Source organism: Gigantopelta aegis, chromosome 14 (genome assembly GCF_016097555.1).
Source record: "Gigantopelta aegis isolate Gae_Host chromosome 14, Gae_host_genome, whole genome shotgun sequence".
Taxonomy (NCBI): domain Eukaryota; kingdom Metazoa; phylum Mollusca; class Gastropoda; order Neomphalida; family Peltospiridae; genus Gigantopelta; species Gigantopelta aegis.
This window is the reverse complement of record NC_054712.1, coordinates 9,041,349-9,060,820: the sequence shown is the minus strand read 5'-3', so window position 1 is coordinate 9,060,820 and position 19,472 is coordinate 9,041,349. Positions and strand designations below refer to the sequence as shown.

The 19,472-nt window shown below is 38.5% G+C and overlaps 1 protein-coding gene across 1 annotated transcript; it reads right to left on the bottom strand.

Moving 5' to 3' along the window:
* Nucleotides 1-560: 560 nt before the first annotated feature.
* On the bottom strand, nucleotides 561-7,273 carry LOC121388654 (protein O-linked-mannose beta-1,4-N-acetylglucosaminyltransferase 2-like). Its single transcript, XM_041520093.1, has 2 exons — nucleotides 7,211-7,273; nucleotides 561-3,516 (listed from the first exon to the last, which is right to left on the bottom strand). The coding sequence occupies exon 2, from the start codon at nucleotides 3,087-3,089 to the stop codon at nucleotides 1,221-1,223; it is 1,869 nt and encodes a 622-aa protein (XP_041376027.1). The 5' UTR covers nucleotides 3,090-3,516; nucleotides 7,211-7,273; the 3' UTR covers nucleotides 561-1,220.
* Nucleotides 7,274-19,472: the final 12,199 nt, after the last annotated feature.

Sequence of the window (19,472 nt, the reverse complement as noted above, 5' to 3'; positions counted from 1 at the left end):
CCCAGTCGAGGCATGGGATTTTTAATCCAGATACCGACTCCAAACCCGGAGTGAGTGCTCCCCAAGGCTCAATGGGTAGGTGTAAACCATTTGCACCGACCAGTTATCTATAACTGGTTCAACAAAGGCCATGGTTTGTGCTATCCTGCCTGTGGGAAGCGGAAATAAAAGATCCTTTGCTGCTAATCGGAAGAGTAGCCCATGTAGTGGCGACAGCGGGTTTCCTCTCAAAATCTGTGTGGTCCTTAACCATATGTCTGACGCCATATAACCGTAAATAAAATGTGTTGAGTGCGTCGTTAAATAAAACATTTCTTTCTTTCTTTTATATGCACCATTCCAGAGAAAGGATAGCACATACCACGGATGGAACGAAACAGGCCAAAGGGTCCACAGATAGGGATCGATCCTAGACCGACAGCACACCAGGCGAGCGCTTTAAAACTGAAAAAGTACAAGTGCTGATAAAAGTCACGAACTACTGTGAAGGTTCGGGGTCGTGCACCCATGCTTTCAAATACAAGTGTTTTTACGTGCATGTATTAAATCAATTTTGTAGGTTTTTATAACAGTTTTATTACTTTTTACGTTGAGTAAAATGAACAGGATTTGAAATCAACCTCAACCCCACTCCAGACACCTGACTAGCACTAAAAACACAGATCTCTGAAAATTGCGATAACAATGTTTCGTTGGCTCATATAGTTTTGGGTTACCTTTGCTTCGGTTTTTTTGACATATTAAATTCAAGACATCATTTACAGTCGTGACGTGTTACGCAAAAGCGAAATTGGTCATCTATTTGTCTTGTTGCGTATCCCAAAAATGGTACACACCAGCTTACAATTATCAGTTTCCATTATTACCAGCCCTTGAAATTCGCGACAGCAATCAGCAGTGCTGTCGTAAAATAGCTGTTGCAAAACCAGTTTGCCGCAGTAGTTTTATTCTAGAATATTTACTTTATGTTTGCATACAATTGCTCTCACAAGATGATACGAATTTCAAGGGCTGTTAAAAGTACATTTAGCTCGAATGTCCTCCATCAGAATTCTAGCTGTTTAGTGACAGAATACGGAAAGAGGACAGCCAAGTTCGTATAAATTCAATAGTATGGATTCTCATTATTTATAAATGAACACAGACATGTATTAAAAACACTTAAAGCAGGTTCATAGTCGGAAGTAAAGTATACAAAATTATACCCCGATAGACTATATTTAACAATCCAATACACTTCTAAATTCCCCATTGACATGTCCGTCGATCAGACACCTAACCCAAATATGGTAGGTAAAATCGGGTTCAATCGACCTTGATAAAATATGCGTAGTTTTGTTCGATAACAGAAATGAAACAATTTCATCATCCTTATTGACGTTTTGCAACCACACCTCATAGTTCAAGCTATCAAATTTAATGTACGGAACGTTCCACGGCTGTTCCCATGTTAACTTCAAAGTCAGCCTCCGTTCACTGACAATTCTCTCGCATGCAGCATTGTTAACTGGTCCAGGAAACAGACCAGCCTTGTCCATCATCGAGGGAGTCCAATTACTGATGCTTGAACTTTCTTCTATAGCAGTCTTTACGATGGCCGCAATCTCCTGGACAGCCACGATGGTATCCTGGTAGATATGAAACAACCAGGACGGATCAGAGCAGCACAAATGCGTTGGGACGTCAGTCTGTGATTTTATTATGTCTTGTTCTAGTTTCGGTAAATGATGAATGCCACCAAATTCGGGAACATATTCGGGATGTGCAATGGTGTTTTCTTTCATTGGGTTTGCCCATGCTTTGTATACAAGATCCATGCCCTTAATCATCGCTAGAGACCTGTATGGAGTATAATTTGATGGATTCACAGCGAATGGAAACAGCTCTATAATAATACTGCCAGGCTGAAGGAATAAAGATAAAGACATAAGGGATCCATGCATTCCAATGATTCCTCGTGATCCACGGGCAATGTGTATCATGTCATGAATGGTGTGAGTCTCAAAACTGATGGACAGCACTTTCATTTTACTCTCTCGAGCTATGGCAATGATCAATTCTCCTTCATTTAGAATCAGTCTGTTCTGCTTCCGTGATAGTAAAACTAAATACTGCCCATAATCATCAGTATTTACTTCACTGGGTAAATGTTGCAGTAGGTGTTGTATAGTGTCGTGGATATGCTTAGAGGTAACTTCAGTATGTAGTTTTGGTCCTTGGGGTTCAACAAATCCATACTGATACCACGTGGTTGTTTTACTGATTCCGACAAAGCTGTTTGAGAAACACACCACTTGGCCAGCGTTATCTAAATCCAGCTTATGAATAGGTGGATGCTCAGTTAGTGTTTCATAAAAACTATCAAACTCACTTTCCTCCCAGTCATCCATGAAAACAAACTGAACATCAAGCGAAGATGTCATCTGCCACGTCAGGAACATGATCCACTTGACTGTGTGATGCAGAGGCAGAATGTCATCATGAAGTACATGCATCAAGTTGTCTGGCTTAAAACGGGAAAATACCAGACTGGTTTCATTCACCCACTGAACCGTCACATTCCGAAACTGTTCAGACAGAACATTCACGAAGGAGAAGAAGAACTTGTTGTGACCTTCCACAGAAGAAAGGTCCAACATGCTGAAGTTCCCTTCATAAAGACCTTCCATCACACTGTCTTCTCCATGAACAAAAACGAAATCTTTGTGTTCACTAAAATAACAGAGGTTGTGGAAATGGCAGAATTTTTCAGATCTGTTTTTACCATAGCACCAAACTGATGTACTCAGTACGCTGGCTATAGAAGACTCTCTGGAGTGTTGCACACCCTTATCACCTACAGAACCTGAGGGTTCGTCAATCCTGTGGTCCATGTGGTTCAACTCAGACTCACTCAGACTCTCCTTACCATTGTCTAAATCTGCAGAATCGTGAAGGTCATTGTCGAGCATCTCAGGACCACTACTTCCACATAATTGGACTGCCAATTCGAGGTCTTCATACTGAAACTTGAGTTGAAGATATTTCCGAACCAGCGTTGCTAGGACAGCTATCATTACAGCATGGGTGATGTTATGAAGTGATAGCATTTTGTTCAGGTGTGTTTACTGAATAAAACGGGACAGTGACTAAACTGTGTACAACTGGTTAGTGAAGTACAAATAACTGTTATCAGTGATGTGCCGATGAGTAGAAAAAATTACTAACATAACTTGCTACTGATGTGAGTACGGTAATAACTGGAGAAATGTATTGCTTCTTAATACATGTTCATTGAAACATCATCTAGGAGAATGTGCATCCTGTTTTAACATGGTAACTGCACCACTCCTATACCACTGTAATGGGTCATCATACTTTTACATGGTAACATACACATCAAATATGGATCTGAGAAAGGCACAACTTTTTGATTTTGCAACACCCATCACTGATTTAATGTACAGCACTTGATCCATCTGCCAAATCCACAAATGTTGTGGTCAACGTCCAGTGTTGTAATCGATGGAACTCAACCTACAATTTAAGAAAATAGTTTTTATCAATATTCTGGTGCATAAATCAATAAAAATGTATTTGTTAGCAACAATATATTTAATACACAAATTACATATGCTGTGCAATTAGTATTTACACGAGGAAATAAAACTTACAAATACATGTATGTATACATCATTTCACAATTTTAATTAGATACACAATGTATATATATTAACAACACATACATGTAAAAGAATACAGAATGAAGAAGCAATTTACATTCCACTAAGCAAACTACATGTAGCCAATAATCATCAATCATCACACAATTGATGCCAATCAACAATCCATCAGTAAATGTCATCTGATTCCCAGTGATATGCTTTATATTAATATTATAAAAAGGTCCATTATCTTAGTTGCAGGTGACATTATTTTATATTGGTAATTAATAATAAGTTTGTTTTATTTAACGACACCACTAGAGAACATTGATTTATTAATTATCGGCTGTAGGATGTCAAACATATGGTCATTTTGACACAGTCATAGGGTTGAAACCCACTACATTTTTCCATTAGTAGCAAGGAATCTTTTATATGCACCATCCCACACTCAGGACTGCACATACCACGACCTTTGGCATACCAGTCATGGTGCACTGGCTGGAATGAGAAATAGCCCAATGGGCTCACTGACGGTGATCGATCCTACACCGACCGCACATCAGGTGTGCGCTTCACCACTGGTCTACGTCCTGCCCCCATATTAATAATTAAAACATTTGTATATAAGTTACATAATGTATGTGTATTTATCTATATATGCATATTATATATATATCAGTCGCAGTGCCATTGCAAAACACCATTGCATAAATGCAGCATAACTGATCTGTGATGGCATTTTAAAAATTATTATGGGGTATTTATTTTATTGCAATCTGTACTAAATTGCCACTGCAAGAGGGCCTGAGCTTCTGCCAGTTACATTGTTGATAATTAAACATTCTCAAATAAAAATTTGTAAACTTGAGAAAAGAACTAAATTTAATGCAAATATGAGGTTACTGATTTGTAATTCATTGTGCCAACAAGTGATTAGTAGCCTGAGTACTCTGCCGTTCAAGAGCTATCTAGATGGACATTTGGACGGTTATAGTTGCTCTCTCACCAAGTCTTAGCCAGATATATCTCTATAGCGAAAACACAGAATGGCTGCCTACCACATGGTAGGCAAAGATTCCTGCTCTAATATAACAATAATCCTTGCTAATCCATTTCATCGAAACCCAACAGCACCCCCTTTCAATAAGTTTCCAGTTAAATACGAAGGTGCTAACAGGTTTTTTCCTGTAGTGTGTATATTAGTGGTTACTATGTGAAATATCTGTTATCAGCGAACTAAAAAATGATCAATGTAAAGGTATTTAGTGTCAAACCTACGATTATTGTTGTATTAGAGCTGAAATCTTTGCCTAATGTGCGGTAGACAGTCATTCTGTGGTTTTGCTATAGAGATATCTCTGGCTGAGAGAGCAACCATAATCGTCTAAATGTCAGTCTATCGAGTACTCTGGCAAGGTGATTGGTAGGTGTGGTAGTTTAGTATGCCCGAGGTTTATTTTAATGAACTCCTGAAAGCCTCAGAAAGGTGAGCATAGAGGAGTATTTTGTAAAAGCAGAAATGAAGAAAGAATGTTTTATTTAACATTTCTTCTTCTTTCTTTCTTCTTCTCTAGTCTTACAAAATACTTCTTAGAAATTCCAGCTACCACCTCTACTTCAGTACTTGAGCAATGTTGAGTGTCGTACACATGTGACATTCCTGGTTTCACTGTATGATAATTATCGTCAACGTCCCAAACTGCGTTATGCTTCAAATTCCGTTCACTTTGTTTTCTCGTGCACGGTTCGCACAATCAAGATCCGATTTGTTGTCATCAGTATGTCGTTCATTTATGAGGTTTCTCTTCACAGTTCACGAACATTTTTATAAACAATAAAGTTGTGAAAAGTCAGTATCTAAATACAAAACTTTACAAACCCATAAAACCATTAATTTTACTAAGTTGTTTTTATTTATTCCTTAAAATTACCGATATCGGATCCACATGACTCGTAGAAATTGACTTAAAATGGAGCCTATCGGTATTGACATCAAGTGTGAGCGATGTGTGTTGATAAAACGCGGACCGGACCAGAACGCTCGACAAATTGAATTTTTTCTTTAAAAAAAATTGAATAAATTAAGTGTTCGGCAACTGCATAATTAAGAAACATATATTTTTTCATGTAGTTGTCTTAAAAATGGAAAATGATGAACTGCACATGCGCATTACGATATTTTTTCCAAACGCATGCGCCTGAACGCAGTTAGAAACGTCACACTTTTTCCTGTAGGGTGTTTCACTTTTTGTTTACTAGAATGGATTTGTTTTACATCCAAATTGTTGATTTTTTACGTTAAATGATTAAAATCTATTTTGTTTCACGTATCGTTGCTGAAAAATGTAGAATAATATTTCCGTAAATATTGTATTCGTGTTTTTGTTAGGTGAACGCAGTTTGGGTAGGGACCGTACCGGAAGACTAGTGGCGCCCCAACTCGCCGCTAGTCGGTCGATTAGTTTTTTGGTCTAAAAATAGGCTTGTCTTTTAGGTCCTTTTACGATGTGTTCCCGGAATTAAACGAAGAACTCTTCAATTATAGAAGGTAGGGAAATGATTAAATTGTTTGTGCTCGATTCCAAAAACCGGTTTCATATTTGTTTTCACATCGTATTCCAGGCCAAAACCGAAAGTTGAAGAATATCACGCCATTTTCTGCAGGAAAATATTTTATTTTGTAAGTTTCCATGATTTAAGAACAACAAATTATCAAAGCACAACAACTTAATACATCACTGAAGACATACATGACATTAGTTTACTGTTGTAAACTTTGATACAACTTATAGACCCCATAAAAACATTGCTAGGTGTACTGAGATTTTCTTGGAATCCAAGATGGCGGACATTTTCGTTTGAAACACTTTCCCTGCTATTTATTCTACAGGTACTGTTAACACTGTAGAAAATTAATAATTTTATGCATATGTTGATGGGGAACCTTCAAGCGTTGTTTGAATATTTAGAAGTGTATGAAAATTATGATAATGGCCAAATCAATGCAATAGAGGTGTTTGACTTTTTTGATCACATTTTTCCACAAATACTCAATGACACTGAGAAACTTGTTATTGATGAAATGCAAGCCATAAATAGATACTCTATATATAGATTTAATTATGCTTTTAATGGTTACTGGTGTATTCTAACCCAAAATAAGGCACCAAGTTAAATAATTTGCACTGAGCCAATTTTTTTAGGTTTTGTGTAATTTTTTGCCAAACGGAGTTACTGCCCTTGATTACAAAAAATTTACTTTTGGGGGGTCAAAGTAATATTTAAAAAAATTTTTTTTACTTTATCATTATCTGGGATGTGTTCCATCACTACAGCAATAAATATATGTGATTGTTACAAAATTCTGAAAGTGTCTACGGTCCCTAGTTTGGGCTTCGTTCTCTTTCGGTTTTTGTGTCACTGCATCAATCTACCAGTTTTAAACATAAATGCATGACCAACATTCTGCTAGTGAACTATATGATGCAAATTGTTATTTCATGCTCTAAAATGTCTATAATTTAAACGTAAACAAGGTAAAGACCAGTATTATCAAGTTTTACCGTGTCGTAAACAACAAAATCAACTTCCTGTATTTTCGATAGCTTACATGTCGTCTGTTTATTGAGAGCGTTCATGCGCAGCATTTTTAAAGAGAACAGTTTCTACACCAGGACTTGTTGTCAGTTGGAAAGAGCCACAAACGTTACTGCCACTAAGCCATTTTTATCTCACTTGCGCGGATTCGGTGTGTGTGTGTGTGTGTGTGTGTGTGTGTGTGTGTGTGTGTGTGTGTGTGTGTGTGTGTGTGTGTGTGTATGTGTATGTGTGGTCTCAGGGAAAGCGGGACCCCCTTTTGAAAAGGTTAAAGGTTACAATCCTGCCGTAACCCATACATGTTTTTAACACACACACACACACACACACATCGCTGTTATTGGATGAAGAAACGTGTGGTGACGTGTGTGTGTGTGTGCGCGGGCACACGTCCCTTGCCACTCCCCGCTTCCTACGCCAGTGTTTTGAATACTGTGGGTGCACTTTTTAAATACTGTATTCGGGTATCCCCTCTCTAAATACTGTAGGATACATTAAAAAAAAACCCCAGTGTACCCTCTTAAAAAAAAAAATTGTATCTGCCCCTGACATGCACAATTTCTTGGTTTTTACAATGCATATTAGTATAAATTGAAGTACTGTAGGTGCCTTTGTTTTCTTGTTTGTTTGGTTTTGGGTGGTTCAAAATAATAATAATTTTTAAAAAGTAAATAAATAAAATATATAAACCTCCACCGTAGAAAAAATCGGAGCGGTTATAGAATCTGTCCGCCACTAATCCTGTAAAAAGAGGGATTTTTTGGTGGGGATTCTTAAAAAAAGTGGGGCATGTTTTTTTGCGGAGGAAAAAAAAAAAAAAAAAAAATTATTTATTTAGAAAAAAAGAAGAAAAGGACATTAAGACTTATTGGGAGGGGGCAGCCCCCCCCCCCAGCCCCCCTTGCTAACCCTAATCACTCTGTAGCCATGTAGGCTATCAACACTCTTCTGCAACAATCGACCGACAAAGTTCCTAAATTAAAATAAAGTAAAACAGAAAATCACTCGACCCTATGTTCCTAAAACAAACTAAACCCTAACCGTTCTTGAAATAAAACACAAAATAACGCAAAGTGCCTAAAATAAAATAAAATAGAAATTAACTCGAGTTATTGGCTTTATTTTAGTAATCGTCAGAGTAGTTAAAATTATCGAAAATTACATATTCGTTATTTAGTGTTTAGTAAATAGTTGTATTTAGGTGGCAGACATATTCTATAACCGTACCAAAAAATCTTGCATCCGCCACGTGTGGACCAGGGCGCGTGATTCTGTCAGGAATCTGACCCTTTTACTTCTTTTTGCTTGTTATAACCATTAGAAGCCCCCCACCACCCCCGCAAAAAAACCCCAAACAAACAAACAAACAAACAACAACAAAACCATCTATGATTGTTCTCTATCGGACCACATAAATTTACACGTTCAATAGTTTTCCGACATTTTCCGTTAAGTTACGAAAATTGCCGGAAATGTTAAGTGACGTCAACAATACTTTGACGTCATATGATTATTGATGCCAAAGCGATACTACGTGCATTCTTTTAAATTTAGTTTTAACTTCTGAAATGTGCGAACAGAATCGCTGTTTGACATTTATAAACATATTATTTTAAATGTGAAATGTGTTTGGATCTAATGCTACCTAATGACGACTTCCAACTACTATGCTGTTGTTCTGTTGCACCATTTTCTACAAGAATAGTGTTGAATTACAGAGGTAAGTGTTTGATTATTTGTTTGTTCGTTAAACTCGGAGGTAAATGTGCGAAGGCATTGTTGGAGCAATGATTTTATATTGGGGGAACCCACATTGGAGGGGATGGGGTGAGACACACTGCAACCCCCCCCCCCCCCCCCCATATAAAATCCTGGCTACGCCAATGCGTTTTATCTGGGAACCATTGTGTGGTATCACTGGTATGTCATTTCTACCAATTTATTGTTATATATTTTATTCGCCTAATTTCGTCTGTCGTCCTCAGAATATTCTATTTTTTATTTTTAGTATTTTATTTTATGTTATTTTTTTATTATTAAATTAAATTATCACAATATTAGGTTGTATTCATTTATTCATTTATAGTTATTTCCGTGGTTATATCCAATTGGGTTCAAGCACGCTGTCCTGGGCACATCGGCTATTTGGACTATGTCCAGGACAGTGGGTTAGTGGTTAGTTGTTAGTAGTTAGTGAGAGGAAGGACATGTTTTATTTAACGACGCACCCAACACATTTTATTTACGGTTATATGGCGTCGGACATAATATTATGGTCAAGGACCACACAGATATTAAGAGAGGAAACCCGCTGTCGCCACTTCATGGGCTACTCTTTTCGATTAGCAGCAAGGGATCTTTTATATGTACCATCCCACAGACAGGATAGTACATACCACGGCCATTGATATACCAGCCGTTGTAACGAGTAATAGCCCAATGGGTCCACGGACGGGGATCGATCCCAGACCGACCGCGCATCAAGCGAACGCTTTACGACTGGGCTACACCCTGCTCCCTTAGTGAGGGTGTAGAGGGTGTAGTGGCCTTACACCTTAGACCTTCCCAATGATTCGTTAAAACTCGCTCGGGCTGGGAGCCGGAACTTGGAAATTAGGTTGTAACTTTTTCTAGATAGATATAAATTATATAGTTGAATTAAAGTTAATTTATATTACAAAGCAAACGTTAATAGATAATTTTGTCGGGAATGCGGCATAATACAACTTTAAGGCATAGTTACAAATGCCATATTTCGCTATGTTTACATTTATTTGTTGTAAACAATTATAAATTAATCGACCGCACACATAACACTGGCGTGTGTGTGTGTGTGTTAAGGGGGCATGTGCCCCCACTTTTCTTTCTTGATACAGTAGCAGCAGCGATGGTTTATATATATATATATATGTATGTATGTGTGTGTGTGTGTGTGTGTGTGTGTGTGTGTGTGTTTGTGTGTGTGTGTGTGTGTGTGTGTGTGTATGCGTGCCCCCCCCCCCTACTTTTTGGCACCTTCCTACGCCACCGCATTATATTTGCATAAATAACTCTGGAATGTCGAAAATATAATGTTTTTTGTACTCCGTATAAACTGTGGTGTTTATTAACACCTCTAGATTCATGTTTTATCACGTCGTGAAAAATGTTATGAAAAGGTGAACACTCAAAATGTGGCAAGCTGATTGTCAGTAGTTACATATGACCGTCAGAGACAGATGTGTCACACAAAGACAAGGAAATTGACGGCATTATATGTCTGGGACAACGTTACTGACTGTTCACCTCAACTGAATGCGACCAGTTCAGTCTGTCCTCCTCTAAAGCGTTTCTGATAAATTTGTTTTTATTATAAAATAATAAAAAAATTGTGTAATTATTAAAGGTGTATAGCTGGAAGTACATTCAAAGTAAAACAAGTTAATAAATAATTTTATTGGGAGGCCGCCATTATGTGACTTTAAGATAGCTCACGAATGACAACAATCGTTTTGATAAAAAAAAAACCCACCCAAACCCCCAAACACTTAAAATATGTAAAAAATACATACTAGTAGTGCGTGGAAAATATAGTACGGTAATATTGCTTCCTGAACTGAAGCTGAATGCTATCCAGAATTTACTAAAATTACAAATATATGTTTAGTTCATGGGCGTCGATCGGTGGGGGACAGGGGGGACGCGTCCCCCTCACTTTTCTAAATTTCAACGCCGGGGTACAATCAATATAAATGTCCCCCCCCCCCCCCATTTCGTTTCACACACACACACACACACACACACACACACACACACACACGCCCCCCCCCCCCCCCACACACACTTTTAAAGCCGGATTGATAGCCCATGGTTTAGTTAATACTAAGCGTTTAAACAACTTCCATGTAACAGAATTCTCTTAAGAAAAGATTTTATGCCTGATCAGAATGAATATATAAATGGTTGTCGGGGCTTTGGATCCGATTTATACAGCGTAGAAAGTGTGGTTCTTTCTACGTCCGGATATTGGTACATACCCTATATATATATATATATATATAGCTGGTATTCAAAACTAGTCTTGTGACACTATTTCACCCGTTTCTTAACCGAAATAGTGCAACAAATGGACACACAAACCAAACATGTATAATCTACCGTACTCAATAAATCCCAATTGAAATACTTGCATCATTATTACCAAAATAATTCTTCCAACAACAACATAAAACATTTGCCAGCCATTTTAAATTTGCTAAACAGAGGAAAGCAACTCGCCCTGCACATCAAGGAAAGTATTGACTTAATGTGCGCCATGCACTAGATCTGATTAATCTCGGCACGATTAACAGGCGGTGTTTTTTGTTTGTTTGTTTTGTTTGTTTGTTTGTTGGGGTATTTTAGTCGGTTCTGAGCATACCAAGGTCCTAATTCTGATGACACAGAGCTTTAGGTTGATTATTCTTTGAGTCCAATAATATCATTAGACTTACATGTTGTTAACCAGTACCAGCGCTACACGGGGAAACCCGACGCTCCTATGCCAAACGAACTCGCGCTGTACTTTCTTGTTGTGACGTGACACGTTGGTACTGGTAAACAACATGTAACTTTAATGTCACGACTGGACTCGACACTGGCGTAAGCGATATTTTGCTTTATATTTGCTTTATAATAGTGTAAAAGTGTATAAATATATAAGTGTGCCCCCTCCCCCACTTTTTGGCACCTTCTTGCTCTTGCTTTTAGCCTCGATTTTATGAGTTATAAGTCGGCCAACATATCGTAAATTTAGACCCATGGTTTGTTGCCCCAGGCGACTGAAGACAAAATTAATTGTCGTGCAGTCACGGACGTGGGTATCTTTTCCGCGTAACAAGGAAACACGGTCCCCGTTTACCGCTCGGATGATTAACCGTCGACTGTTTTTCAAGACAAATCTACAAAGTAGTAACAGGCGACACTTATGGCGGAAAGTTTGTTTTGTTTAACAACACCACTAGAGCATAATTTATTAATCCATCATAGGCATTTAGTAATTCCGAAGCGTAGAAAATGGCGAAATACCATTGAAATGCCCTGCTCGCGTTCCCCACCCCTTGGAAAGAAAGAAATGTTTCATTTAACGACGCACTCAACACATTTTATTTACGGTTTTATGGCGTCAGCCATATTGTTAAGGACCACACAGATTTTGAGAGGAAACCCACTGTCGCCACTTCACGGGCTACTCTTTCCGATTAGCAGCAAGGGATCTTTTATTTGCGCTTCCCACAGGCAGGATAGCACAAACCATGGCCTTTGTTGAACCATTTATGGATTACTGGTCGGTGCAAGTGTTTACACCTACCCATTGAGCCTTGCGGAGCACTCACTCAGGGTTTGGAGTCGGTATCTGGATTAAAAATCCCATGCCTCGATTGGGACCCCACCCCTTGGAACCGCGCCTGACAACGAACAAAGATAGCGCAGAATTATGCACAGTACTATCCCATTGTCCGTCACCGGCACGACTGATGATGCAAAAAATATAAAATACATAAAAATATTCATGCATAAAAATAAGAGCCAGACCAGTTTTTTTGTCAAATCCAAAAATTAACACCACACCTTAACCTGTGGGTTATCCTTATAGGATGTTTCAATAATATAAATTTTTTGAAAAAAATAAAAATTATTGGGGTGTATTTTAGTTTTCTTAGGGGGTTGGGGGGTATTTAATTCAAGGTATAATATTTACAGTTCAAAGGAAAAATTAATATTTCAGTTATTTTGCAACTTTGAGACTGCCGCTTTAAATAAATGTATCTTAAAGCTGTAACCTCGTGATTTATATGCATTATTTAACCACTTAGAATAGACCATGCTTTTCGTCTACATCAACAAGTCTTAATTTTGTTATGAAATGTACAAGAAGAAAAAGAGAGAGGAGATTACAAAGGGATTTCTAATTTAGGTGTTTGCTCGTTTTGTTGAGCTTAGACTAAATGTACAGCATTTGTTTTAGTGAGGGGGCGGAACGTAGCCCAGTGGTAAAGCGCTCGCTCGATATGCGGTCGGTTTAGGATCAATCCCCGTTGGTGGCCCCATCTGGCTATTTCTCGTTCCAGCCAATGCTCCACAACTGGTGTAACAAAGGCCGTGGTATGTACTGTCTTGTCTGTGGGATGGTGAATATAAAAGATCCCTTGCTGCTAATCGAAAAGAATAGCCCATGAAGTGGCGACAGCGGGTTTCCTCTCTATATATCTGTGTGGTCCTTAGCCATATGTCTGACGTCATATAACCGTAATTAAATGTGTTGGGCGCGTCGTTAAATAAAACATTTCCTCCCTTCTTGTTTCAGTGCAATATGTGCAACAAATACACGATTCTGCACCACGAGATAAAAGTTTTCCAAGTCAAATTGTGTCTGTTTAATGTATTTGTGAACATGCCCAAATTTCTTTTTATTGGTATCTTCATTTAATGAGTCTCGACTGTTTAATATCAATTGCAGATTAATTGGTTCAAAACAGTTTAGAGATGTTAAAAGAATTTGTCTTTGCTGGTTATAAAACTGACATTCAAAGAAATAATGATGAGTGCTTTCAGAGTAATGTCCATAATAACATGAAGGATCCACAGTAAGACCACAACGATATAGATCTGCATTTAAAGTACTACAGGCATGTCTTGTTGTTTAACCTTAGGTGGTATGTTGTTCAACCGTAAGTGGTATGTTGTTCAACCTTAGGTGGTATGTTGTTCAACCTTAGGTGGTATGTTCAACCTTAGGTGGTATGTTGTTCAACCTTACGTGGTATGCTGTTCAACCTTAGGTGGTATGCTGTTTAATCTTAGGTGGTATGCTGTTCAACCTTAAGTGGTATGTTGTTCAACCTTAGGTGGTATGTTGTTTAACCTTATGTGGTATGTTCAACCTTAGGTGGTATGCTGTTCAACCTTAGGTGATATGTTGTTCAACCTTAGGTGGTATGTTGTTTAACCTTAGGTGATATGTTGTTCAACCTTAGGTGGTATGTTGTTCAACCTTAGGTGGTATGTTCAACCTTAGGTGGTATGCTGTTCAACCTTAGGTGACATGTTGTTCAACCTTAGGTGGTATGTTGTTTAACCTTAGGTGATATGTTGTTCAACCTTAGGTGGTATGTTGTTCAACCTTAGGTGGTATGTTGTTCAACCTTAGGTGATATGTTGTTCAACCTTAGGTGATATGTTATTTAACCTTAGGTGGTATGTTATTCAGCCTTAGGTGATATGTTGTTTAACCTTAGGTGGTATGTTGCTGTGTCAGTTATTCACACAGGCGTCGGAAGATACCTAAAACTGGTGATGGTGGTGGTGGGGAATGGAGGCAGCTGTATTTAATTTTCCTTTTAACAATCATCCTGGGTGTCAGTGAAGGTGGGTCGCAATGCCCTCATGTCTCCTTCCTGTTTTAACTCTTATGATTCATTGTGTGAAGTCTTGCTTTTGATTAATAACTACTAGACATAACAAGCTTGTGGGAATACAAATATTGTCATTTTCATATGTCAAAAAGTGTGACATTTTGTTTATATTTATAATAATATTTATAGCTTCCTGGATTTTAATGTTTTAAACTATTTTGGTCTATAGCGATGAATATACGTACATTTTGTGGTTATTTATTTGGCCAAATATGGCAACGAGTTAGATAACCACATCTATAATGCATGTCATTTAGCGCTCACAACACACAACGCACATGAACATCAAACAACATAAATTAAAAGAGCACACACTAACACAAAGCACTAAACACATACACGACAAACACACGCACACACGAACGCAATACACAACACAGCCACAACACCAACACAACATATATGTAATAAATATCGTTACTTAGTATGTTTGAAAGGCAGGATCATGCGGCCGTGAGCCTAGAAAAGTTAGTTTTACAATCTTATGGAGAGAGAGAGAGAGAGAGAGAGAGAGAGAGAGAGAGAGAGAGAGAGAGAGAGAGAGAGAGAGAGAGAGAGAGAGAGAGAGAGAGACACCGACGGACAGACCGACAAAGAAACACAGACTCTGAGAGAGAGAGAGAGAGAGAGAGAGAGAGAGAGAGAGAGAGAGAGAGAGAGAGAGAGAGAGAGAGAGAGAGAGACAGACAGACAGAGAGACAGAGACAGACAGAGAGACAGGCAGACAGGCAAACAGACAGAAAATTGGATGTAAAATAATTAGTATTTCGAAATAACCGAAAGTAAAGTAAAAGTAAAAGCAATGATCGGTTAATTTATTTCAAAACGTTTACTTTTTATGAAGTTTGTTTTGTTTAACGACACCGCTAGGGCACATTGATTTATTAATCATCAGCTATTGGATGTCAAACATTTGGTAATTCTGACATGTATCAGAGGAAACCCGCTACATGTTTTTTCTAATGCAGCAAGGGATCTTTTATATGCACTATCCCACACAGGATAGCACATACCACGGTCTTTGATATACAAGTCGTGGTGCACTGGCTGGAAAGAGAAATAGCCCAATGGGCCCACCGTCGGGGATCGATCCCAAACCTACCGCGCGTCAATCGAGCGCTTTACCAATGGGCTACGTCACGCCCCTTTTTATAATGATGTTCTGGACAGATTGGAATTGGAATATGATGGTATTTTCTTGGTTACTACAATTCGGATCACCGTGGATATAACGAACCGCATCGTATATTATATAGGACAACAGCGCAAAAAGTGTTTATCGTCCTGCCCGCGGGCTCAAAACGGACTGTCCTATAGGTGTCGTGTAAACGTATGGCCATTTAGATCACTATTACTCAGACGGAGTCGACTATGTAGTATCTGTTGGCTTATGTAGCCTTCTGTCACCTTAATAAAAATAAAATGGTACAGTGGGGTCTGATTTCTTAATTTGAACTTTTATTAAACTGTAATTATAAAAAATTCCTAATGTGTGATGTGTTGTTTCATAGCTTCAGTGCCGCAGAAGGAAAGAAACAATTAAAAATAGTTTTGTTCAGGAAATATCAGTACATGTATGTAGATAATTATAATATGCCCTAAAAAAAATTCGACACAACCGACATTTGTTGGAGGTGACGATCGGGATGGACGTGTCTGAACCTTCAGTGGATATAGGCGCGTAAATACAGTTTTAGTTGGTTGGCATGATAATATGTATTTTTCGGGGCAGCAAAACGAGGTACACAAATAAATGTAAAAATAGCAAAATAATATTATGGGACTTGTAACAATGGTATTAATAGCTTGATGTAGCTGGCCTTTTTTTGTACTACAAACGATATTCAGTCAGCTTCGAGAAAGTAAAGGTAATGTGATTAGATGGAGCATCATTATTTGTGTGTTTTGCGCATAACGAAAATAATATTTACTTTAGGAAATGCTTTATTTATTTATTTATTTATTTACTTCTGGTAAAACGAATTTCATTGGTCAGACGTCATTCAAGGAAGCATACTTGCGCTTAGTCTTCCCACTTCAGCTATCTGAGTCTTTCTTGAGAAACCTACTTTTTGACCTTCTAGAATGTTAGCTAGCTAGTATAGCTTACAGAGACGTATTCGAGCATTTGGTTCCCCTAGGCCACTAATATTTTTGACCCCCTCCCACCCCCACCTCCAGCTCACCACTATTAGTGAAAAAGTAAGAATTTTGTGCAGCAAGCAAGCAAGCAAAAAAAAAAAATAATGATAAAAAAAAAAAAAAAAAAAAAAAAAAATAATAATAATAATAAATAATAATAACATAGTGACTAGTACCATATTTCGCAATTTTTACATTTATTTGCAATAAATAAATATAAATTAAGCGATAATCGGTTTTTATTTTTTGTTTTCACGATTTTGCTGCCCCCCTAAAATTGGCGTCTTAGACCTGTGCCAAGTCGGTCTGTACATTAAAGGGACATTCCTGAGTTTGCTGCAATTTTTAAGATGTTATCGACCTACGGATACTTTTTAACGATTGTAATTACATATCAAATACATTTTTTTACATAAAATATTAGTGGCTGTATACTAAACGTGTTTCTGATCGTTCTAATATTTGTACCAAGTTAAATTTCCTTTTATTTCCTAAAATATTGCTTTTTCGTACGTACGAAATTATTTGAAGACAAAATCCAGTTTGAGCTTCTTAGAAATATTAAGACGACCAGAAACACATTGAATATACAGACACTGATATTCTACACAAGAAAATATATTTACTATGTAAGTTTAATCGTAGAAATATTTTATTAGTCGGAAACATCTTACAATGGAGCAAACTCAGGAATGTCCCTTTAATACGGTCCTGATTACAGATTCTATATTACAGTGACAAGTACCATATTTAGCTATTTTTACATTTATTTGTAATAAAATAACTACAAGTTAATCAATACTCGTTTCATACATAACTCGTTAATATCGAAATTGGTATGCAATAGCCGATGATTAATAAATCAATGTGCTCTTGTGGTGTCGTTAAACAAAACAAACTCTCAGCGTAACTAACTTTATGGGAGTCTTTTCCAACTACCCCTAAATGAGACTTTTTAAACTAATAAAGGCATTTTCCCCTATTTTCTTTCAACACTCCCCTCACCCCCCCCCATCCCTGCTGGTCACGCCCCCCCCCCATCCCTGCTGGTCACGGCCCCGTGTCCCATTTCGCACTGAACGTGGAACCGGTATCAGTGGTGTTGCGGTTAAGCCATCAGACATAAGGCTTGGGGGGGGGGGGGGGGGGGCGGGGAGGAGGAGGTTGCATTCATCAAGATAATATGATGTAAAATATTTTTAAAAGGCAAATGATTATATAAACCGGCCTCGGTGGCGTCGTGGTTAGGCCATCGGTCTACAGGCTGGTAGGTACTGGGTTCGGATCCCAGTAGAGGCATGGGATTTTTAATCCAGATACCGACTCCAAACCCTGAGTGAGTGCTCCGCAAGGCTCAATGGGTAGGTGTAAACCACTTGCACCGACCAGTGATCCATAACTGGTTCAACAAAGGCCATGGTTTGTGCTATCCTGCCTGTGGGAAGCGCAAATAAAAGATCCCTTGCTGCTAATCGGAAAGAGTAGCCCATGTAGTGGCGACAGCGGGTTTCCTCTCAAAATCTGTGTGGTCCTTAACCATATGTCTGACGCCATATAACCGTAAATAAAATGTGTTGAGTGCGTCGTTAAATTATTGATTATTGATTATATAATGTATATCTAGAGTGGTCTAGAAAAGTTTGAAATATAGATGCTCTAAGATTCCAGGGCAGTATACTGTTTTGTTTGGAATATTTTGTTTGATAAAAATATTATAAAAATATATAATTTGATGCAAAAACTCGATTCTGGCCATAAGTATATGAACTCGACTGTTTTATGCGATGGTTTCATTGCGTGGTGTATGATCACCAAGAAATGATGCGAAAGGGAATCCATCGCACGATCTCTAAGTGGAAGTGCGAAAGGGAATCCATCGCACGATCTCTAAGTGGATATGCGAAAGGGAATCTATCGCACGATCTCTAAGTGGACATGCGAAAGGGAATCCATCGCACAATCTCTAAGTGGATATGCGAAAGGGAATCCATCGCACGATCTCTAAGTGGACACGCGAAAGGGAATCTATCGCACGATCTCTAAGTGGAGGTGCGAAAGGGAATCTGTCCCACGATATCTAAGTGGACATACGAAAGGGAATCTATCGCACGATTTCTAAGAGGAGGTGCGAAAGGGAATCTATCTCACGATCTCTAAGTGGAGGTGCGAAAGGGAATCCATCGCACGATCTGTAAGTGGAGGTGCGAAAGGGAATCCATCGCACGATCTCTAAGTGGATATGCGAAAGGGAATCCATCGCACGATCTCTAAGTGGAGATGCGAAAGGGAATTCATCGCACGATCTCTAAGTGGAGGTGCGAAAGGGAATCTGTCCCACGATATCTACGTGGACATGCGAAAGGGAATCTATCGCACGATCTCTTTGTGGACATGCGAAAAGGAATCTATCGCACGATCTCTAAGTGGATATGCGAAAGGAATCCATCGCACGATCTCTAAGTGGAGGTGCGAAAGGGAATCTGTCCCATATCTAAGTGGACATGCGAAAGGGAATCTATCACACGATCTCTAAGTGGAGGTGCAAAAGGGAATCCATCGCACAATCTCTAAGTGGAGGTGCGAAAGGGAATCCATCGCACGATCTCTATGTGGACATGCGAAAGGGAATCCATCGCACCATCTCTAAGTGGAT